The sequence below is a fragment of the Pithys albifrons genome, chromosome 3 (assembly GCF_047495875.1).
Source record: "Pithys albifrons albifrons isolate INPA30051 chromosome 3, PitAlb_v1, whole genome shotgun sequence".
In the NCBI taxonomy this organism is placed as follows: Eukaryota; Metazoa; Chordata; class Aves; order Passeriformes; family Thamnophilidae; genus Pithys; species Pithys albifrons.
In genome coordinates, this window is record NC_092460.1 from 16132251 (window position 1) to 16153709 (window position 21459).

Below are 21459 nucleotides of genomic sequence, written 5' to 3' on the forward strand. Positions count from 1 at the left end.
GTCTTCACGAGCACAGCACTGTGTCTGTGGAGGCACATAGTCCCTGCTGGAGAGTGATTTCGGTTTTGGGGCAGGGTTTACTCCACTCACTGGTTAGGGAAAACAGAGTTACCTTGAATTTTGTTTGGAAATGTGCTTACTACAAGAAAACACATCTTATTGCTGCTCTTTATGCCCGTCCTGTTAAAAGGTATTTGAACAGTGAGGTTTGCAGTTCATACTTGGAGCAGATACACTGACAGACAGGCGTCTAGACTTAAATATTGTAGGACAGATTCTGTTCCAGTACAAGAGTCTTTTGCTGGGGAGGATAATGAAATATGGGATGTAGTATGTCCTTGAGTAGTCATGGATAACTCTGCTCCTGAACCTCCCCCCACATCTCCCAAGTCTGGCTTGTTGGGATCTGTCTCAGTAGTGATAGATTGGTCTGTCGGAAAGGGGAGGCTGAACTAGCCTGGATGTTTTACTGCTGTTTGAGCTCTAGTGGTGGTGTTGGAGGATACCAAAGGATCTGCTTGGATGAACTGGTCTCCCTCAAGCTGTTTCTTGGATTGTGCACTGCATTTTGTAGTTTGATGGAAGGTTCTGAATTTTATAAGCCAGCTAAAATAGTTGAACCCATGCCTTTGTTTAACAGACGAAGGTTGAGTCATATTTAGAACTTCAAATAATTTTCTGCTTTATATTTGTTTGAAACTGCTGGGATTCTTCTGTCTTTATTTATGGATAGTGTCCATGTTTAGTAACAACCCTTTGAGTTTGATGAAAAACACTAAGCTGGATCTGAGCCACGAAGTATCTGTTTCTTAAGTCCTTTAGATAGTCCTTAAGTCTTCTGAGTATGGCAGCTACTGTTGTCACACAAATAAATCTCTTATTTCTCTTGTTTTGTGAAGTTTAAACTGCAGGAAGGTGTGAAGTTAAACTTGTCCTCTGTATTGTTTGGAATAACGGAAAACCGCATTAGTCATTGGCAAAATGAAAGAAACTGAGACTTAAGTCTGTGAAGCATTTGTCTGGAATCTGGGAACTGCTGGCTGGTTGCAGATGCTGGCACCTTGCTTGTTCTCTGATATCAACTACCTTAAACCCAAATAAAACATCTGTGATGGAAGAAAACGTTGCAGCTGAAATTTCTTCTTGTTGATAAGCAAATAAGAGGGAGGAGAGAAATCCCTAGCGTGTTTTTGTTTGTGATATGACTTAGAGTCCGAGCAAGTTTAGGAAACAGACTTTGAGGGGTACCTTGAACAGACTTTGATATGAGTTGCTACAGAGAAGGACCATCTGTGTTGTGGTTTTTCCCCTCCTGTTCCCTGGCCCCTGCCTTAAAAGCCAGCTAAATATTCACGTTGTTGCCCTTCACTGAATGTGCTTGTGTGGTCGTGTAACCACAAAAGGAAATGTTTTCCGTCGGATCAGTGAGATGATTCAACTCAAATGTACGTCCACTCATACTATCCCAAAATCCAGTGTGAGGGAGGGGCAGGAATGTGCGCAGAGGGAGAGAGAAGCGTTGTCCTGTCGCAGGGAGATTTTGGATTAGATGGGTTAAACATATTATGAAGGTATCACCCCTCCTTTTGAATCTCTTGAGTAACATCTCTGACGTGATTGCATTGGAGGGGAGGGAGAAAAGCCCGTGTTCATCCAGGACTTGCCCTGGCTTGGCAGTGTTGTGTAGCGGTGGAGACATCCGGTGGCCAGATGAGGAACAGCCTCAGCCATGTCTCTTGTTCAGGGCTCCAGGATCCCTGAGTTCTTAAATTACTGACCTTGGCTGTCATGGTGCTAAGAAACTGGAAATTTGATGCATTCGGAAACTCTGTAGTCACCACATGGTTCTTGTACCAACATTTGGATAACTCGTTGTTGTAAGGAAATCCTGTGGCATTTTCCCCTGCAGTCTCAGGATCAGCTATGATCTAAGCTGGAAAGGGCAAATCATCTGGAGAGAATTTGGGCAGCTTTACTTTTCCATCTTGCTGTTGCTGTGCTGGGCACTCTGCAAACATTAAAAGAGCATCTGTTTTTCTAAAGCACTTGCAATCTCATTTGGATTTAGTGGTATATCTTGCCTCCCTCTAGACATCAGGGATTTGTGCATGTAGGTGCTGTGAAAGCATCAGGAAAGAGTTGTTGTCCTGAGGCGCTTGGAGTAATAAAGGGGTCTGAGGGGAATCCATTCAGTTAATGGGAACACGCAGTGACAGAATGACTGTCTTACTCAGAGTCTTTCATGTCAGTGCTTGAAGTGAGTTAAGCAGTAAAGGAGGAAGTTGTGTGAGAGTAGGAGGTGGACAGGAATTATTTAGTCATTTAGATGTTAAAAATGCAGAGGCACAAGTAGTGGAATTCAGATTCTGGAAATGTTTGTTCTGCCTGTATCAGTCAGTCCCTGTTACCAGTAGGCAGGTGTGAACTTGGTTGTAATTGGGCTTTAGCTCATAGTTCGTGCTCCATTATCATGTTGCCTTGCTGATAAAACAAGGAAGGAAATGGTATTTTCTAAAGATGGGAGGCTCAGAATAGCCATATCTCCTCCTTTCTCTGTCTGCTGTCAATCCTATTGGAGAAACTCTGAATGGGACTGCCTCCGCATTAGTGTGTGTTTTACCTGTAGGATTAATGAGGTAGTGAGGAGCATGCTGGAACAGGCAGGATGTAAACAGAAAACAGAAGAGGAACAGATACAGATATAAATAAATACTAAAAACTTTTCCAAGCAAACAGGGAATGAATGCAAGTGATTCTTTGTTAACAGGAATCTCTCTTGCCTCTTCAGATCACTGCAAGGAAGCAGATTGCCAGGATTCCCCCCCCCGTGGCTGCCTGACCGCTTCTGAGCTACCCCTCCCAGCCTATGTGGCTCTCCCCATGCTCCAAGAGTGCAACTGGTGCCCAACGCAATGTGTGTTTGTCAAACCATGGAAGTGGGCAAGTATGGCAAGAATGCCACTCGCTCTGGAGACCGGGGGGTCCTGCTGGAGCCTTTCATCCACCAGGTGGGCGGCCACAGCAGCATGATGCGCTACGACGACCACACTGTCTGCAAGCCCCTCATCACCAGAGAGCAGCGCTTCTACGAGTCTCTGCCCCCAGAAATGAAGGAGTTCACACCTGAGTACAAAGGTGAGGCCTCTCTTGCCTTTCAACAATGCAGTTACATGCTTCAGGAACCTGCCCTTCCATTTTCCTGCACCTACTGATGTCTTGCTGTCTTTCAGTGTCATTTTATTTGTTGCTTCTAACTCTCTTTTGCAGGCTAGCAATTCAATAGGAACATTTGGAAAGGAGAAAATATTTTTTTTGTAGGCACAGAGTTGAATCTGTTCCTCTTTCTAGACAGAGAATGTGCAGTGAGACAGTTGTAGTCCAAAGCTTCAGGTTATGGATCTGTAACTGAAGTAGTTTCATTACCAATTTATTGTCAGTTACAGCCTTGACCTTGAGCTAATGAAGTTAGATCGTATACTGAGCATTTGCACATTCCAGTTCCATAATTTATTGCTTCCTTATCCCATCTCTTTTATGGGCCTATATCAGCAAGCTGCTGAAGCAGGAAACATGGCTTTTCCAGGGCTGAGGTGAAGCCTTGCCCCAGCCACACTGAAGGAGTGGAATTTTCCAGTGCCTGTGTTGTAGATTGGCAGCCCAGCTCCAGCCGTGTGTGTTCGTGTTCAGGATGGTGATGCAGGCAGGTAGCCTTCTGGGGGGCTCAGCATTCCTGTTCCTCTGCTTCTTTGTCTCCATGTGGCAGTGGGAGAGCGGTGCTTCACAGACAGCTGGCACCACCATCTGTTCGGGGCCTTGCCTTTGGATCCAGCTGCAGCCTGACAGTCTTGGGGCAGTGTCAGTTTACCTACCCATGTCTGTGTGCAGGTCATGGGTGAGGGATGCAGTCTCCAACACATGGGTCCTCTTGTACCCTCCAGCCACCCTGGGGCCGTACAGTGCTCTAGTGTCCCATCAGAAATCCCACTGCAGCCTGTATAGTTCCTGGAATCAGTATGTCAGACTTTCCTGGGGAGATGTGTTTAAACCAGTGAAGCTGATAGTCCAGATGGAGACCTGTCTTTTTGAAGCCTGATACTTCCTGGTAGCCTAAAGGCATAGGATGTGCACCTTCACTTCAGTATGGGGTTTCATCTAGGGGTGCTGTGCTGTCTCTTGATAGTCACAGAAATTGATCCTGCCGATCTGGGGGAGAGGAATATTGGGGTGATAGTTGCTCTCTGAGCACATGGATGTCACTGTAAGACTTCAGAGAGATACCCCAAGGAGCATGTGCAGGCAGCCAGAGCACTTGGAGTGGTATTTATGTAGTGACATGCTGGAGTCCTGAGCTGCTCTGGAGCTGTGTTTGAGCCTTGTTAAGCATTGTCATACGCAGACCAGGGAAAAGGAAGGACAGGAACACAATGGGCTGCATCAGCTGAGCAGGGCAAGGTTTCCTCGTGTTTGTGATGAATCATTTGATTCAGTGCATCTCTCATTTGGTACTCCTGGCAGCTATTCAATACTGGTGACAAGCTAATGAAACATTTTGTCATTGCACATCAGGAGATGGGCTGATGGCCTCATTTTCAGAGCTGGGGGAGCCCCAGAGATGAAGATGTCAGTCCTAACTGGAAGTGTCAGCTGTCCTACTCTGTGGCTGGCCAGATAGATATATTCTGAGTCTGTGCTGTAAAAGATCTATGCCTTCCCTTGGTCTGTGTTGCTTTCCAGGAGCCTTCAGAAGGTAAAGCTGGACAGGACACACACAGCCCTGCTTGCCTGCACCTGGCTGAGGTAGTTACACTTCTATTGCTAGGAAGCCCTGGGCCCTTGCAGATCCCTTTTCTGTGAGACTGGCTGACTTGTGGTAAGAGTGCCAGGTGTCACCTCAGCGTTAGGGCTCTGTACTTCATAGCTCTGATGCTGGAAAGCTCCTTTAGCAGAGAAAGCAGAGTCCTGCTTGGCCAGTGATGTCCCTGTCAACAGCAGGAATGCTTCTGCAAGACATAGGTACTTAGCCAGACAAACTGGATACTTCATAAGTTTTGCTCCCCTCAGCATCTTGGGAAACTGTGCTTGACTCTCTCCAGTTTGACACCATTTGCTGCAAGACTAAAGGAAGGAAAGAATTACACTCTCAGCCTACCAGCTGCACTTTTGTCCTTATTTCCTGTGGTGGCAGAGCTTCCCCTGCTACCACCGACTGTTGGCTCAGGTAGCGGCCAGACCACTCTAAGGAGGGATTTCTCTGTGATGTGCTAACAACATTTGGGTTCTTGTACTCTTAAATGCCTTTTCATTGCTCTGGGTTTGCTCTGCTGCTCTGTGAACCACATTTTCCTCCCTCCTGCTGAACATTTGGGTGTTAGTGGTTGTATATTCCCTCCGCTGGGAAACAGAACTGACATGTCACTTCTCCTTTGCAGGTGTGGTGTCTGTTTGTTTTGAGGGAGACAGCGATGGCTACATTAACCTGGTGGCCTATCCCTACGTGGAGAATGAGGCTCTGGAGCAGGATGAGATGCCAGAGAGGGACCAGCCACGCCGCAAGCACTCACGCCGGAGCCTCCACAGGTCCAGCAGTGGCACTGAGCACAAGGAGGAGAAGCCTGGCCTGGCCAGTGACAGCACTGAAAGGTGAAACTTTGAGAACTCGGTGACAACGCAAATGAACAGGAGATCTCTCTTCCCCCCCCCCTTGGGCTGAGGATGTTTTGCACTTCCATACAGTGGCCAGGCTGTCGTGCACTTGCTAGCCCAGCACATTGTGTTATTCCACTATGTCAGGAGTTTTGCAGGGTTCAGGACCAACTCATCCACGTGAAACACTTCTGATGCAGAATAACCCTTGGCAGTGTATCAGACATGGAACCAAAGCTTATGGAGAGGATATTTTTCAGTCCATGTGGTTATTTTAACTCAGAGGTTTCTTCGCAGGGTACTTTGAATATGGGTCTCTGCTTCCTCCCACCAGCCAGAGCTCCCTTAGAAACAAGTGTTCCTTCTAACTCTTATCAGTTAGATTACAGCCTGGCAGAGAAGTTAGACCAGATCCTTGAGTGTGGGTCCACAGCCCAGGGTATTAGCGAGGATTTGCTCTTAAGAAGGTTTGTGTTGTGTGCATCAGGAGAAAGAACAAAGGGGAGATGGTTTTGCCAGGGAGGGTGGGACAGTCATCAGTACCCGGAATTCTAACAGGCAAGTTTGTTCTGTCTTTACACCAGCAGCATCCAGGAAATGAAGAGTCCCAGGGTGGACTTGCACATCCACTCAGATGTTCCATTTCAGATGTTGGATGGGAACAGTGGTCTGAGCTCTGAGAAGATCAGCTATAACCCCTGGAGCCTGCGCTGCCACAAGCAGCAGCTGAGCCGCATGCGGTCAGAGTCCAAGGACCGAAAGCTGTACAGTATCCTTTGGGAAACACAGCTGGGTGTGTCAGGCTGCTGCTGCTGCCCTGGCCACCCCTCTGTGCCTGAGGCAGCTCAGTCTGCTTTTCCTTTGGTGTTTCTGTCCTTCACACAACCACACTTGAGTTACATGTTCCTTTTTACTGTTCCTTCCTGCTTCCCATACTGTGACGCTAATGAGTCATAGAATGGTTTGGATTGGAAGGAACCTCAAAAATCACCCCTTTCTACCTCCAGGCAGTCTGACTGCCTTCTTCATGTGGTTGAAGATGGGTTTGGTATTTTCTGTGCCTTAACAAATGATCCCTCCTGCTTTTGCTCAACTTGCCAGCTTGTAGGGTTACTTTGTGTCACCTGGTGGAGCTTGATTCTATTTTCCTTACATGGAAACAAAGTTACTTTTAATGGCTGTATTCTTCATCATTTTAACTGCTGTGGGCTTCCTTCTGCAATTCTCAAGCCTGTGCTTTGAGCCTCCAGCTTTTATTTTTAAACAGCCTGGGTCACTTGCTGAGAAATCATTCCCTTTGGCTGTCCTGTCCTTTTTAAGCACACTTCCTTATTTTTATGAAGTTCCTCTTTCAAAACCAAACACAGTTTCTCTCAGGTTTAATCTGGCTGTGCTCTGGTTGCTGTTTCAGTATAATACATTGGCCTGTTCCCTGTGGGGCTCCTTAGGGAAAACTTGGATTTTTTTCCCTCCTTTTGGGACAGGCTGCTGCACAGAGTGCCTGGGGGGTGTTGTCAGCACTGTGCCCTGATGAGGAGATTGCCCATTGTGTGCTGGTGACTGAGGACTCCCATTACTGTGCTGTTTCCTGACTTTGTCACCTCCCCACTTCCCCCTCCGTGGGTCATGCAGTGTTGCTGTTCTGGACAGGCCACCCCTGACATTACTTGAGCCTGGAGTTTTCAGTCCATGGGGATTTTATTGTTTATCCGTATGGTCAAATGACTAATTTGATTAGACTTTTAAGCTCTATCCTAATGGATCAGCAATTCCTGCTGGCCTTCCATGTCCTTCCTGACACCTCTGCTGAATTTCCAGTCCACTTGTGTGTGACCTCCCTGCTCACTGTTGGCCATTCCACTTTCCAGGCTGTTTCCTTCTACCAGCTATCAGAGCCCGGGGGCCACTGTTTGGGTGTTCCCTTTTTCCTCACCTCCCCAAACAGTTTGTCCTGTCTGTTCTTCAGTTCCTATTTCTTTGTGGCCCAACCCTATATCCTGCTAGCCCAGGTCGCTGTCTGGGGTGTCCCTGGTGGGTGAGCTGTCCTTGACACGTCTCCCAGAGTTCCTCTTGCTGGAGAATGTGGTGCATCACTTCAAGCTTCCCTGTGTGCTTGATCTGAAGATGGGGACCAGACAGCACGGGGATGATGCATCTGAGGAGAAGGCAGCTCGGCAGATGAAGAAGTGTGAACAGAGCACTTCTGCCACCTTGGGCGTGCGTGTGTGTGGGATGCAGGTAGGGATCCCCCCCGTCTACAGGCGCTGGACATTCCTTTTTGCTGCCTCCTTAAACCTCTCAGTTAGTGCTTTCTGCTGAGCACTGAATTTGAATCTCCCACTGCAGGTAGGCACACCAGTGTTCATGCTATTTTTGTCTTTGTTTCTAAGCCTTGAACAAAGGAACCTGCTTCTCCTGAGATGGCCTGCTTTGTCCAGAGCTGTTCTGTTCACAGAAAATTAGGGGATTGTCTAATAAAATTATTTTTATGGCTTAATGTTCAGCCAGAATTATGGTGCCTGGGGAGGGAGGTGTCCAAGATTTCCTTCTTTACTGCACTGAGAGTTAAAGTTGCTCTGGTGTGGCGGAGCCCTGTGCACAAGGGTTTGCTGCTGCTGCTGTAATGCAATGGTTACTCCTTTCCCCACCCACAGAAGGATCTTGTAACCCAGATCTCTGCCCACAGACTCTGAAGCAATGAGGATTCCTTGCTAATCACATGTCACATAATGGCAATACATGTTGGCAGTCCAAGTTGCTCTAAGGATTTACTTTTTAACCATTGGGGTCAGTTGTGCCGTGCCCATGTGTGGGGCACTGAGACTGATGAGCTGTCTTTTGGGTGTTCTGAGAGAGAACTAGTGCTTGCTTGGACACCCTGACTGCCAATGGGATGCACCCATGAGGTGCTTTGGGATTCAGGGAGCAGGCAGAGCTGTGTCCTGCTCTCTGTCAATCCTGGTGGGGGCAGAGTAAGTTCTCTCAGCTCTGTCAGTGCAGGACAGCTCAGGGCTCTGTGCATGACCTTAGCCTGTTGCTCCAACTTGATGTGCATTTCCTCTGGTGTTCCAGGTCTACCAGCTGGACACAGGGCATTACTTGTGCAGGAATAAGTACTATGGGCGCGGTCTTTCCATTGAAGGCTTCCGCAATGCCCTCTACCAGTATCTGCACAACGGCATCGAGCTGCGCAAGGACCTCTTTGAGCCTGTCCTGGCCAAACTGCGGAGCCTGAAGGCGGTTTTGGAGAGACAGGCCTCCTACCGCTTCTACTCCAGCTCCCTCCTCATCATTTACGATGGGAAGGACAGCCGGGCGGGGATGTTCGTGGAGCGTCGGCCGGAGACACGCCTGAAGCGGGCGGATGGCTCTGTCCCGGAGAGCCTCCAGGACGGCAGCGGCGCCGAGCCCGGCTCCTCGGCACCGCCCAAGGTGGACGTGCGTATGATTGACTTTGCACACAGCACCTTCAAAGGCTTTCGCGACGACCCCACTGTGCACGATGGACCCGACATGGGCTACGTGTTTGGGCTGGAAAGCCTCATCAACATCATGGAACAGATGCGTGAGGAAAACCAGTAGCCCTGGGCTACAGCCTCCTATTCTTGTCCTGGTGGCAGGAGCAGACAAGACCACCTACTACCACAGGAAAAATGCAACTTTGGTTTTAAACAACTGTATTGCTCCATTGTTTTTAAATGTACTTGGATAGAAGAGCTATGGGGAGGCAGGATGGAAGAGCTCCTCATGCTGACCAGACGGTTCCCACCGCACTAGCTCTGCCTCCTGAAGGAGGCTCTGTAGATGCCTGCTGGGTGTCAGGTGTCCCAGTTCTCTGCTTATCACGTGTGTGTTTTGGAGGGAGGACCTGGATGTAGGGAAGAGAAAGCAGGAGAGCCTGAGGCTCTTCACAGTGCTGGAGCTCTGATGTGAGTAGCCTCCTGCCTTGGGAGCCTCCAGGAGAGCCTTCCCTATGAAATTCTCCAGAGCTATTTGGAAAAGGGCACTTGACTAACGGTTGGCAGCATCTGTTGGGCTGCCAGTGAGCAGCTCAGGTCCCTGCATTTGGTGTTGCTGGCTCTGCCCTGGGTTTTGCCAGTGGGGCTTTGCTTTTGATGCTGCCTTTTTCTGCTGTTTGGGCACTGTGAGTAGCCACCCCAAACACAGAAATCAAATGACCAAATGCAACCCCTGGCAGAGCTGGACTGGGAGGGAATGCCACACACCTGGAGCTGTGCTTAAGCCCAGGCCCTGCTCCTTCTCTGATGGTGTGGTGTGGGCAGGCATGGGGCTCTGAGGGAGTGACTCTGCCCTGGACCACTGACCAAGCAAGCACTCAGCTCGTGGGCTAGCAATAGTATCTGTAGCAGTTAACATGACCCCAGCTGTGCAGTGGGGCATTTTGGACCATTTCAACCCTTCCCCTCCTCTAATGTTGGTCCCACAGGCTGTACCAAGCCTGTCCCTCCAGCACAAAGCTGCCCTCTGCTCCTCGGCCCTGCTCTTCTGACGGGTCAGGGAGTGGTGGAAGGGAAGGCTGAGGGTTGGGGCTGACCCCCCTTCTCCTCCCTAAGGGTCTCCAGGGGCCAGGTGAGGGGGGACTGGGCCGAGCGGTGAATACCACTGCCTGCCTGTTTAGCTTTGCTTCACCGAGTCAGTCTGTCACAAAATAAATGTCCCCTGCCCTCCCTTGTTGAGGCATTAATGTTTGATACTGTGGCCTGGTGCTACCAGACCATCCCCTGCTCCACATCACCCCCTATTTTCCTATGCTGGGGCCCCCTCTGCTCCCTCCTGCTCTCACTGACTTGTTCCATGGCGTTACCATTACTCTGGCTCCCCGCAAGGCCAGGGTTGGGTTTGGGGTTTGGTTTTCTTTTTAATTCCTTCAGGAAAGCTTGTTTGGGGAATACTCGCATGTCGCATGCGTGCCGGCTCCGTGTGTGCCACAGGTGTGTCGGAAGTGCGGCACTCAGCCAGCTGCGGGCACGGGTCTGTGCCACTGGTGGGAAAGGGGACGGGGCAGTGCCAGCTCTCTCTGCCTGTCTCAGCTACTCAGTGCTTGCAGTGCCACTGCACCCCTACTGCCCTCTGGGCAAGGACATTTATCATGGTGCCCTGCTCTGCACTGGGTTACTTCATTGCTTCTGCAGGTTCTTGCCTTGCTAGGTCTCGCAGGATTTTCAGGGAGTAGGTTTGCAGGAGGGACCAAGGCCCAGGGAGGGGCTGGGGTGTAGCCAGCAGGTGCCCCACGTACCCCAAACAGCCGTGTTACCCCCCAGCGTGGCCTATTGCTGCCCCTCTCTGCATGTCCTTGTCCCCCGCGGGCTGTGCTCGGGCAGCCCATCCCGCACCTCCTGGGGGGCCCCGTGGTGTCCCCACGGCCACTCCCGCCGTTCCCACCTCCCTGGGCCGTGACAGACCTGCCACGCCGCTGGTGCTCTGCGGGAGCCACGCCCTCCCCTTCAGACCACCGCGGTGGGACTCCACAGCTTGTACATAAGCCTTGGCCCCATTTGTTTTTACATGAATAACCACCCTGTTTGTGCTTCACAGAGAACCAAAAACCATTAAAGGATCTGTTTTTGTCCGCGGTGTGCCGTGCCTGCCTCTCCCGCATCTGAGCCCGGGGACAGGGATGAGGGGGATCCTGTTAAACGTCACCGCCCGGTGCGGGGTCTGGCCCGTGCCCTTCCCTCGTGGGGGGAGCCCGGGCAGGGCTGCAGCGAGAGCCCGGTCTGGCGGCTCCTGCGGTGGAAGGGCGGGGGGGGCGGGCAGTGGGATCGGGGCGGGGTGTGCGGGGCGGGTGGGCTGGGCGGGACGGGCTCTAGGACCCGAGTGGGCGGAGTGCGCGGGGCGGGCTCTAGGACCCGGGTGGGCCCTAGGACCGAGGCGGGCGGGCAGAGCGGGGTGGGCTCTAGGACCCGGGAGGGCTATAGGACTGGGGCGGGCGGGCAGTGCGGGCGGGCTCTAGGACGTGGGCGGGTTCTAGGACCCGGGCGGGCAGTGCGGGCGGGCTCTAGGACCCGGGAGGGTTATAGGACTGGGGTGGGCGGGCAATAGGATCCGGGAGGGCTGTGCGGGCGGGCGGTCCGTCGGAGCGGGCGGGGCCGCGCGGTGCTGACGCTCCGGGCGCGCCGGGCGCTGACGTGTCGGTGCGGGCGCTGGCGCGGGGCGCGGGGGGATGCGGGCGCTGATCCTCGTGGGCGGCTTCGGGACGCGGCTGCGGCCGCTGACCCTGAGCCGGCCGAAGCCGCTGGTGGAATTCTGCAACAAGGCGGTGCTGCTGCACCAGCTGGAGGCTCTCCGGCAGGTGGGCGTGCGGGGCGCGGGGGGTGCGGGGGCCGCCCCGCCGCCGGCTGACCCGGGCTCCTGCAGGCGGGCGTCAGCCATGTGGTGCTGGCTGTGAGCTACATGTCGGACGCGCTGGAAGCCGCCATGCGAGAGCAGGAGCAACGGGTAAGGGCCCTTCCACTTCCCCACGCCTTCCCCCGCAACCCGGCCCTGCCTGCCGCTCACCCTGTGCCCGCAGCTCGGCATCCGCATCTCCATGTCCCACGAGAAGGAGCCACTGGGCACAGGTAGGATGCGTGCAGGGGCTGGGGCAGGCGGGATGGAGGAGGCCCAGGGACAGCAGGGTGGGTGCTGGGGCGGGACACCGAGATGGGTCTGGTAGGACTGGGGACGCTGGGAGGGGACACCGTGGGCAGCAGGGTGGGCATGGATAGGGGGCACCGGGAAGGGTATGCCAGGATGGATATGGGCAGGACCAGGGATAGCGGCGCCAGGTGAGGATCCAGAGGGACTGGGGACCTGGGGGGATGCTGGGACGGGCAGAGGTGGGGCCGGCAGGACCCGGGCACTGGGCTCACCGCACTCCTGCGGGGTCACTCCCGGCCGGGCAGCGGGGCCGCTGGCACTGGCACGGGACCTGCTGGCCGAGGACGGGGAGCCCTTCTTTGTCCTCAACAGCGACGTGATCTGCGAGTTCCCCTTCGCGGCGCTGGCCCATTTCCACCGGCAGCACGGCGGCGAGGGCTCGCTGGTGGTGACCCGGGTGGAGGAGCCAGCCAAGTATGGCGTGGTGGTGTGTGAGGCCGACACTGGCCGCATCTGCCGCTTCGTGGAGAAGCCGCGCGTCTTCGTGTCCAACAAGATCAACGCCGGGCTCTACATCTTTAACCCCGGCATCCTGAAGCGCATCCAGGTACAAGCCGGCGTGCTGGGCTGGACCAGGCTGGGTGCTGGACCCCCTGCTCAGCCCTGCTCCCTGTCCTCACAGCTGCGCCCCACATCCATCGAGAAGGAGATCTTCCCGGCCATGGCGCAGGACGGACAGCTCTATGCCATGGAGCTGCAGGGTAAGGCCCTGTGCACAGTACTGGCAGCATCAGGGGGACTTGCCTGCTCTGCCACCCCTGCACTGGGAATTGTCACCGCGGCTCTGTCCCTGCAGGCTTCTGGATGGACATTGGGCAGCCAAAGGACTTCCTTACAGGCATGTGCATGTATCTGCAGGCGCTGCGGGCTCAGCACCCTGAGAAGCTGCACTCGGGGCCCGGTGTTGTAGGGAACGTGCTGGTGGTAAGTGCCAGCCCACAGCTCACCAACCCCAGGCACATGTTGCTCTTTGTGTTGTCCCACTGCTCTCCTCACTGCCATCCTCGAGCTGAGCTCTCCTGTCCCCACACTGGCCAAATGGCCTAGGCTGTGCCAAAGCCCTGTCTGCCCTCCCAACCCTGGCACAGCCCATCTTCCTTCCAGGACCCCAGTGCCAGGATTGGGGCAAACTGTGTCATTGGCCCCAACGTGACGATTGGGGCCGGCGTGGTGGTGGAGGATGGGGTGCGCATCAAACGCTGCACCGTGCTAGAGGGGGCTCGCATCCGCTCCCACTCCTGGCTGGAGTCCTGTATTGTGGGCTGGAGCTGCTCCGTGGGCCAGTGGGTGAGCACCTGGGTACCCTTGCGGGGTATTGAAGCTCAACTCTTGCCCTCACACCTCCTCGGGCTGCGGCTGGAGGGATGTGCCAGTGCCTGTGGGCAGGAGTGGGAGCACAGCACTGAGCCCTGAGCCAGGGCAGGTGTGATGGGGCCTCTCCGGGCAGGTGCGCATGGAGAACGTGACTGTGCTGGGTGAGGATGTCATTGTCAACGACGAGCTCTACCTCAATGGGGCCAATGTGCTGCCACACAAATCCATCGCCGAGTCCGTGCCAGAGCCGCGCATCATCATGTAGCAGCCCCAGCAGGCCCTGCGGCCCTGGCTCTCCTTGGATTAAATATTTATATTTCCATTTACTGTTCAGCATTACCCGAGCGTGGCTGGAACACCAGGTCGTTTGCCAGAGCTGGCCCAGCTTCCCCTCCCTGTGTCTCAGGGCACCACATAAGGAAGAATAATTTAATGTTGCATCTCATGAAGTCAGCCCCCAGGCAGGGGCAAGTTAACAGCCCGAACGCCCAGCCTGGCCCCTCTGCCCTGGGGCTGCCATGTGTTCCCAGTGCTGCCACAGAGCCAAGGCTTCAGGCTCCCCTCCCTGAGAATGGCCCATGAGGCAGAGAGGCTGCTGGGTGCCAGGTGAGGGGACACTGGCCTCTCCTGCCCTGCAGCCCCTTGCCCCACATTGTGGCCCCATGCTGGGTCCTGGCCCTCTGGGTGAGGGTCCCATGGCCCTGAGCAGGGCAAGTGTTTGGGGACAAGCCAGCACGGGGCAAGGGGGCTGCCCCAGTCAGCTGGGGGAGCCTGTGTGGGGCAGGGCTGGGCTCTATGAGCTGGCTGGCTTGGTGAAGTCATCCACCCCTGTGATGGTGGCCTTGCAGAAGAAGCAGTCCTTGTTGTTCATCAGGTGCTGGTTGATGCAGGCTCTGGGACAGAGGAGGAAAGAGCATGAACCCTCTACCCCATGGCATGGTGGGGCCAGAGTCTGGCAGTTGCCCTGGCATGGGTCAGGCATAGGAGCTACTCACTTGCATGACTTGTGGGAGCAGGGCCTGAAGATGGCCGAGATGGGGTGTGCGTAGCAGATGGGGCACAGGTCCTCCTCACTGGTGGGCTGTGGGGGTCACCAGGCAATTAATGGTGGCAGCCAAAGCCCTGAGTCCCAGGGCACCCATGCCAGAGGTGGAGCTGTTGCCAAGGATGGGGATGGGGCCATGGGGAGGGGACACTCACCAGTGTGGTGGCAGCTGCCTGCTTGGACTCCTCACTCAGGTGGCCCAGCATCTTCTCCACCTTTGCCAGCTCCTCAGCACTGATGTACTCTGTGTCTGGGGTGACAGAGTGGGTGTGCATGGGGTGGACAGGACCCTGGGGCTGCCCTGAGGCTGCTGGGTGATGCATGGGGGCTGCAGCTGCCCTAGGAGACTAGCCAGGACAGGGATGCCCGTGCTGGGGACAGCCAGCTGGACATTGGATGCTGGACATTGGGCAGTGAGAGGGACAGGACTGCTGACAAGCAGGCACTGGAGACATCCCCATCCAAAGTGCCACTGCTGGGGATGAAGGTGGGGAACATGGACATCTGTCCCCAGGACTAAAAGGGCTGCAACATGTTGCAGGGGATACAGACATCACCAGCAGCCCCGTTCCCACCCCAGTTGTGGGCATGTGGTGAGCACAGCCCAGCTCCCAGCACGGTGCCAGCACTTACAGGTGTGCAGGGAGAAATGGCGCTTGTCCGTGGCAGGGGTGGCAGCTGCCAGGGCCGAGGGCTCGGCGTGGCCCAGCAGATACTGTATGGAGCGCAGCTGGAAGCAGGGATCTGCCAGCAGCACCGCTGTTGCACGCTCAGCCCTGCAAAGGGACTCAGTCAGACCTCAGAAAGCACACCCTGTGGTCCCAGGTCACCCACCTGCATCCCCAGCTCGTTGTCCCACCACCCCGAGAGCCAGGGCAATGCTCAGCTGCAGCCAAAGGGTAGCAGCCACCCTCCTCTTCCTCTGTCAGCTTCAACTAGGAGGCTCCCGCAATCGATATGGTGCATCAGGATTTGCTGAAGCTGCAGCCCTTGTGCTGGTGCCCACGGAGCCTGGGGAGCTGCGGGGTGGCTGCAGCAGCCAGCACTGCCCTCTGTCACAGCCCTGCATGGGAGAAGGGGACATGCCCTGCAGCAGCCACACATCGGGAGCTGTGGCCCCTCTGAACCACGAGGACAATTCAGGGTGCCCCCAAGGCAACCAGGTGACCTCAGGAGACAGGAGGGAGCAGTAGTGGCTCTCCTTGGCTTCAGCAGGAACAACCAGGACGGATGAAGGGCACCTTAATGAGTGTCTCCATTGGGCACCAGTGCCGTGGCCTGTTCATGGCCTTTAGCAAGGAGCAGAGCTGACTCTGTGGCAGCCCAGGGGCAAGCCCAGCCACCCCAGCAGCAGGAGTGAAGGAGCAGCCAGTCTGCACAGGCTGAGCCGGGGTGCAGAGAGTTAACAGCCCCTTGACTCGCAGCAGCCGCAGCTGCCAAATTAGCTTTTTGCTGCCCTAATGGAAACCAATTCCCCAGCTCTCCTCTTCCTACTAACCGCCTGAGCTCTGGATAATGACATTCCTGCTTGTCCTTCAACCTGTGGCCACTCCCTCCACCCTCTGCCATGGGGACCCCGTTGGGCTCAGACACCTTGTTCCTCCCTGGGCCGAGGGTGCCGTGGGGGTTCCCTGCCCGCTTGTGCAGGGGGTGATCAGGATGAACACAGGGGGAAGGACCACGTCTGGTAGGTAAGCAGCACTGGGGGTGTGACCACCATCTCCACTCCCAGCCTGGGTGCAGGGTGGAACAAGGGGCGCTCCCAGAGGTGACGATGGGGTGGGTTTATTCCAGCATCCTCCCAGAGGCTGACCAGCGGCGGAGGAGCCGCTTTATGGATTAGAGCCGGTCGCGGCTGCCGTTCTCCGGCGGGAGGGACGCGGCTGCACACCAGTACGGCCAGAGCGTCCCCGAGCTGCCTTGGGGACAAGCGACCACGCAGGGCTGCGCTCGCCCTGCCCACTCGCAGGGAGGGCCAGGGCCAGGGTGAGAGCCGCGGCTACCACTCCCCGCGCCGGGGCCAATGGGATCCCGCCCGGCCCACTCGCCGCGCACCGCCCGCGCCTAAATAGGGGCAGGAGCGGCACGGCGCTCCCGCAGCGCACCCGGCGCCCGGGAGGTGCTGCCCGGGACGGAGCCGGACGCGGCTCCCCGGAGGCCGGAGCGTGGGGATGTGTCCCGGTGGCGCTGAGCCCTGAGAAACTTCGCACTCCAGGGATGCGCAGCTCCAGGAGGCAGCGAGGCGCCCACGCACAGCCCGACCGAGCGCCGGAGCGCCTCAACCCCCCTGATGCGGCTCGCCAGCTCCCAGCCGACCCCCCGCAGCCCCCGGCCCACCGGAGCACAGGTACGGGGCAGCCTCGGGTGAGCCGCGGCGGAGCCGGGCAGGGCGATGCCGGACTTTAACTCTTTTCAAGCCTCACGGCTGGAATCGAGATCCTCCTTCGCGGAGTGCAAAGGGGAGACTCTGGATGGTCGGTAGAGTCAAGCCAGCACCGGGATAGAGCAGGGAGGACGGCAGCACGTTTCCTCTCGCGTCTCATCGAGCCTGGGCTTTGCTGCCCTGCTGCACAAGGGGCTCCTGACCGCCACAATGTCCCCGCCGGTGCCCGCAGACTTGCTCTGGCCGCGGGTGGCGAAGCTGCTGCTGCTGCTGCTGCTCCAGCTGTGCGCCCCCGGCCGCGGCCCCCGAGCCTCTCCGCAGCCCCGCTGCCCCTCCGCCTGCATCTGCACCTCCGACCTGCTGAGCTGCAGCCGGCAGACACTGCAGCGAGTCCCCCAGGTACTGCCGCCCACCACCACCACGCTGGACCTCAGCCACAACGCCCTCACCCAGCTCCACGACCGCTGGCTGGCTGCCCTCCCGCACCTCGAGGCCCTCCACATCAGCCACAACCAGATTCGGGACCTTTCTCCACAGGCTTTCCACAATGCCTCCTACCTGCGGCACCTGGACATGTCCTCCAACCACCTGCACGCTGTGGAGACGCACTACTTCGAGGCACTAGTGAGCTTGGAGGAGCTGCTGCTCTACAACAACCGCATCACACGGGTGGATGAAAACGCCTTCACCAAGCTGAGTGGTCTAAGGAAAGTCTACCTTAGCTGGAACAACCTGACCACCTTCCCCTTCCATGCAGTGCAGAGGCTGGGAATCTACAACCTCCGCACACTGGACCTCTCCTCCAACAGCCTGAGCAGCATCCCTGTGGGGGTGCTGGCAGCTCTGCCCGAAAACATCAGGAATGGTTTGTACCTGCACAACAACCCCATCAGGTGCAGCTGCCCACTCTACCTGATGCTCCAGCGCTGGAAGCAGCGAGGTTTCAGCTCTGTGAAGGATTTCTTCGAGGAACACACCTGCAAAGTGTCTGACAATGTGCCCCGGTCCCTGATCAAGTTCCTCAAATACAGCCACATGTTTGAGAACTGCTCGGCAGGCCCTGAAGACACACACCTCTTGCCCATCCAGGTGACTGTGGGCCAGCCCATCCTGCTCACCTGTAACACCAGTCTGCCACCCACGGCCACCACCTACATATGGATCTCCCCTCACCACGAGCCCATCAAACACCCAGGGAACAGCAACCACTCCCTGGAGGTCTATCACAATGGCAGCCTGAGGATTGCCGTGGCCAAGCCCTGGCACTCCGGGGTCTATGTAGGCTTGGCCATCAACAGCCCCCACAATTTCAGCAGGTTGTGTGAGGTCAATGTGACCGTGCAGTACCCCAAGCCGGCTGGGGAGACCTTCAGCACTGGTCTCACGACTCTGCTGGGCTGCATTGTGACCCTGGTGCTGGTGATCATCTACTTGTTCCTCACGCCGTGCCGCTGCCTGAGCTGCTGCAAGAAGCCGGCCCCACTCAGCCCCCCACAGGAGTGCAGTGCCCAGTCCTCCATCCTCAGCACCACTCCCCCTGCCACCGATGGGCCAAACCGCAAGGCCAGCGCCAGCAAGCATGTTGTCTTCCTGGAGCCCATCAGAGAGACGCAGAACGGCAAGATCCGCCTGGCCCTTGGCGAGGACTTCCCTGACTCCAAGCACCCCAAGGTCCTGCAGCTCAAGTCAGACACAGAGTCCATCAGTTCTGTCTTTTCTGACACCCCCATTGTGTCATAGCAGGGTAGAGCTGGGAGAAGAGCCAGGGGCGTCCTGAGAGCAGGTCTCCTCCATCACTGCTAGAAGAGGATTATTTGGCATCCTGAGTTCCAGGCTTGACTGCGACCCATGGGAGTGAGTGGCATCACCTGCAACCGCTTCAGCCATGGGCTCCTGGTGGGTTTTGGGCCACAGGTGCATTAGTGCGTAGCAAGAGCTCCTTGCCTCATTAGCACAAGCCTAATGCTGATGAACCCAGCATGCTGGAGAAACCCCCCTTCATTTGGGCACCCATCCTCCCTAATGGTGACACAGGGGCTCAGGGTCTGCCAAATCCCAGGCATGAGATGCCCAACCGGCCACCACTGCCACAGACCCCCAGGCCAAGGAATGGCTGTGATGTGTGGGACACTGTCCTCTCTGGGGATGGCAATACCACCCTCTGCTCCCAGTCCATGCCAGTCTCCATCAGCAGGCCATAGCTGGGAGCAGGGGGATCATGACCCCATCACAAGGCCAGGTACACACCCTCTCTCCAAATGTGGCCACGCAGGAGGGATAGAGCTCAGCGCCTGACCAGCCATGCAGCCAAGCAAACGTTACAAGCTTTTGCTTCCCAAGAAGCTGTAAATAGTGAAGGCAGGATTAGGTGACGTGACACAGCGCCCCAGCCCGCATTGCTCAGAGCTCCCCGTGCCACCAAGGACAATGAGGTCTCCGCTGCGCCACACTCCTGCACTGCTTCTCCTTGAGGCGGACACGCACTGCTCAAGCACAGCTATTTAGGCAGTAACCTAATCAGCCTATCGATAAATGTGAGTAATCCTCCCCTCTCCTGGGTCGTAATTCTCTAGTTCCATTGGAATAAAAATGCCTATTTTTTTAAGCTCACGCTGGGCTGAGTGTCTCCTTGCCCTTGCAGCAGTGTGCAGCCACCCCGCAGCTCATGGGAACAGCAGTGGGAGTCTGGGGCCTGAGGAAGCCCTGAATTCCTGCTGGTGCCGTGCAAGGCTCACAGCCTCTGTTCCCATCAACAGGCATTTGGGTGGCCTTGTCGAGGGGGTTAAATGTGGTGACTTGGGGTTGGTGTGAGAGGAGACCTGTCCCTGGAGGGCAGGTCTCCAAAACGATGCCTGGGAGATCAGGAGGGAGCAGCACTGACTGACACAAGGGCACATCCAGACCTCAAAAGAGATGAGCAAGGTTTAGATGCAGGGGAGAGGCACCACTCAGGATGGGACTGGCCCTGCCTTTGGCTCAGACCCAGTGCCCCCTGTGGATGGAGACCCCTACTCACTGTAACCTGCACTGCCTCTCCTGGCACCCAGCCTTGCATTGGCCTGGCATAGGGAGTGGCTCTGTCCCCCAGAACGCCTGCCTGATCCCACAGAGGATAAGGGTATCCTACCCCTTTGGCAACCACCAGCATTCCATCCACAACTGGAGCAGGAGTACATGGCTATCACGCGCAGCACAGGGAAGGCAGGGACCACCCTGCAGGCAGGAGCACAGCTCAGACACAACAGCGACCAGGACACTTCACAGACCTGTACCCCAACCTTCAACCCCATCTTGGCTGAGCACCCCAGCCCCAGGAGCTGCTGCAGCTCTGTGACTGGTGGGAGGGGAAGGTCCCTTTGGCATTTGGACAGCACATCCTTCAACTTTCCCAGCCAAGAAACAAACAGCTTTTTTCCCAGCAAAAACTCAACTGTGCCTAAAGCATTTGTCAGAAACCCCTCAATCACATCCAAGGAGAGGAGAGTGTTTGGAAGAGCAGCTATCTGGAGACAGCTGCAGCCTCCCAGCACTGCTCCTGACGCTGACCTTGCGCAGAGCTCCATGCGATCTGTGCCCCTGCGGCCCTGAAGGCGATGGGATGTGGAGTGACAGGCCCTGCCAAGCTGTGCCCTCACTCCCCCACACCCGCCACTGCTGGTCCTGTCACCTCGTGTTAGCACCACGTCCTGATGAGCCCAGGACACTGGGCCGGCCACACCAGAGGCTGCCAGGGGGTGATGAGGTGTGTCAGTGTCAGATGGGGGGTGAGTGGCACCTTGAGGGTGAAGCTGAGGTGCTGCCATCCCCGGCTTTGCACCATGTGGGGATCCATGGGAAGGATGCTTAGATGCTTTGAATTTGACCTGGGAGTGTCTGGGAAAAAGTAGAGATGCAGCTGGGTGTACCCAGGTCCAAACCACACCAGGACACTTCCTCGAGTGCCACTCATGCTTGCTGAAACACTTGCCACATCTAAGCACCATGTCTTCCTCCAAAAGGAAAAGTGAAGTGCTGCTCCAGGCACCAGGACCTGGAGTGGGTGTTACCCACCCACTGTCCCCATCTTGGTTGGTCTCCTTTCAAACCTTCCCCTTCCCTGGTGCCAACACTGGCTTCCCAGGCATTAGTATTCTTGTAAACCTGCATCCTCAGCTGAGGATAATGACTGAAGCCTGGAGAAAGTTCAGGCCAAGAAGAATAAGGAAAGCTCCCAGGGGCCTCTCCAGGGACACATCAGCGCAGAAAAGCACAAGAGAGCTCTTCTAGGCTGGCTGCAATTCTCCTATCCCTGCAGGAAGGCTGAGCCTTGCTCTGCCAGGGGCAGCATAACTGAGGTCTGTATCAGTGCTGCCCCCGAGGGATCCTGCTGCCTTTACCCATGAAAATCCTGCTGCTGCTTTTCACGCTTTCCTGA

General features: G+C 56.0%; 4 protein-coding genes across 11 annotated transcripts in view; 3 read left to right on the plus strand and 1 right to left on the minus strand.

The window, feature by feature from the left end:
• IP6K1 (inositol hexakisphosphate kinase 1) overlaps positions 1 to 11233 on the plus strand; it is a 37542-nt gene extending 26309 nt beyond the window's left edge. For 4 of the 5 annotated variants that reach the window (XM_071550656.1, XM_071550655.1, XM_071550654.1 and 1 more), the window contains 5 exons: positions 2789 to 3135; positions 5430 to 5640; positions 6228 to 6412; positions 7706 to 7881; positions 8716 to 11233. In XM_071550656.1, coding sequence (XP_071406757.1) covers positions 2913 to 3135; positions 5430 to 5640; positions 6228 to 6412; positions 7706 to 7881; positions 8716 to 9225 — 1305 coding nt within the window. In that variant the 5' untranslated portion in view covers positions 2789 to 2912 and the 3' untranslated portion in view covers positions 9226 to 11233. The remainder of the gene's footprint in view (positions 1 to 2788; positions 3136 to 5429; positions 5641 to 6227; positions 6413 to 7705; positions 7882 to 8715) is intronic. The other variant, XM_071550659.1, reaches the window with a different exon arrangement.
• Positions 11234 to 11723: 490 nt separating this feature from the next.
• Positions 11724 to 13939, plus strand: GMPPB (GDP-mannose pyrophosphorylase B). 2 transcript variants are annotated; one of them, XM_071550664.1, is made up of 8 exons: positions 11728 to 11956; positions 12022 to 12102; positions 12176 to 12224; positions 12549 to 12850; positions 12926 to 13004; positions 13100 to 13227; positions 13408 to 13590; positions 13751 to 13939. In XM_071550664.1, the coding sequence occupies exons 1-8, from the start codon at positions 11828 to 11830 to the stop codon at positions 13880 to 13882; spliced, it is 1083 nt and encodes a 360-aa protein (XP_071406765.1). In that variant the 5' UTR covers positions 11728 to 11827; the 3' UTR covers positions 13883 to 13939. The 2 variants fall into 2 exon arrangements, with proteins under 2 accessions (XP_071406766.1, XP_071406765.1); XM_071550665.1 differs by lacking the exon at positions 13408 to 13590 and having other exon boundaries at positions 11724 to 11956.
• Positions 13940 to 14032: 93 nt separating this feature from the next.
• RNF123 (ring finger protein 123) overlaps positions 14033 to 21459 on the minus strand; it is a 53180-nt gene continuing 45753 nt past the window's right edge. For all 3 annotated transcript variants that reach the window (XM_071550662.1, XM_071550660.1, XM_071550661.1), the window contains exons 36-39: positions 15296 to 15438; positions 14818 to 14912; positions 14613 to 14698; positions 14033 to 14510 (exon numbers count right to left, since the gene is read on the minus strand). In XM_071550662.1, coding sequence (XP_071406763.1) covers positions 14411 to 14510; positions 14613 to 14698; positions 14818 to 14912; positions 15296 to 15438 — 424 coding nt within the window. In that variant the 3' untranslated portion in view covers positions 14033 to 14410. The remainder of the gene's footprint in view (positions 14511 to 14612; positions 14699 to 14817; positions 14913 to 15295; positions 15439 to 21459) is intronic.
• Positions 16721 to 19655, plus strand: AMIGO3 (adhesion molecule with Ig like domain 3). Its single transcript, XM_071550663.1, has one exon. The coding sequence runs from the start codon at positions 17256 to 17258 to the stop codon at positions 18783 to 18785; it is 1530 nt and encodes a 509-aa protein (XP_071406764.1). The 5' UTR covers positions 16721 to 17255; the 3' UTR covers positions 18786 to 19655.

Coding starts and splice junctions, on each gene's coding strand:
- GMPPB (XM_071550664.1), top strand. CDS start 11,828: ATGCGGGCGCTGATCCTCGTGGGCGGCTTCGGGACGCGGCTGCGGCCG. Junction 13,005..13,099: donor CTATGCCATGGAGCTGCAGG/GTAAGGCCCTGT, acceptor CTGTCCCTGCAG/GCTTCTGGATGGACATTGGG. Junction 13,228..13,407: donor TTGTAGGGAACGTGCTGGTG/GTAAGTGCCAGC, acceptor TCTTCCTTCCAG/GACCCCAGTGCCAGGATTGG.
- AMIGO3 (XM_071550663.1), top strand. CDS start 17,256: ATGTCCCCGCCGGTGCCCGCAGACTTGCTCTGGCCGCGGGTGGCGAAG.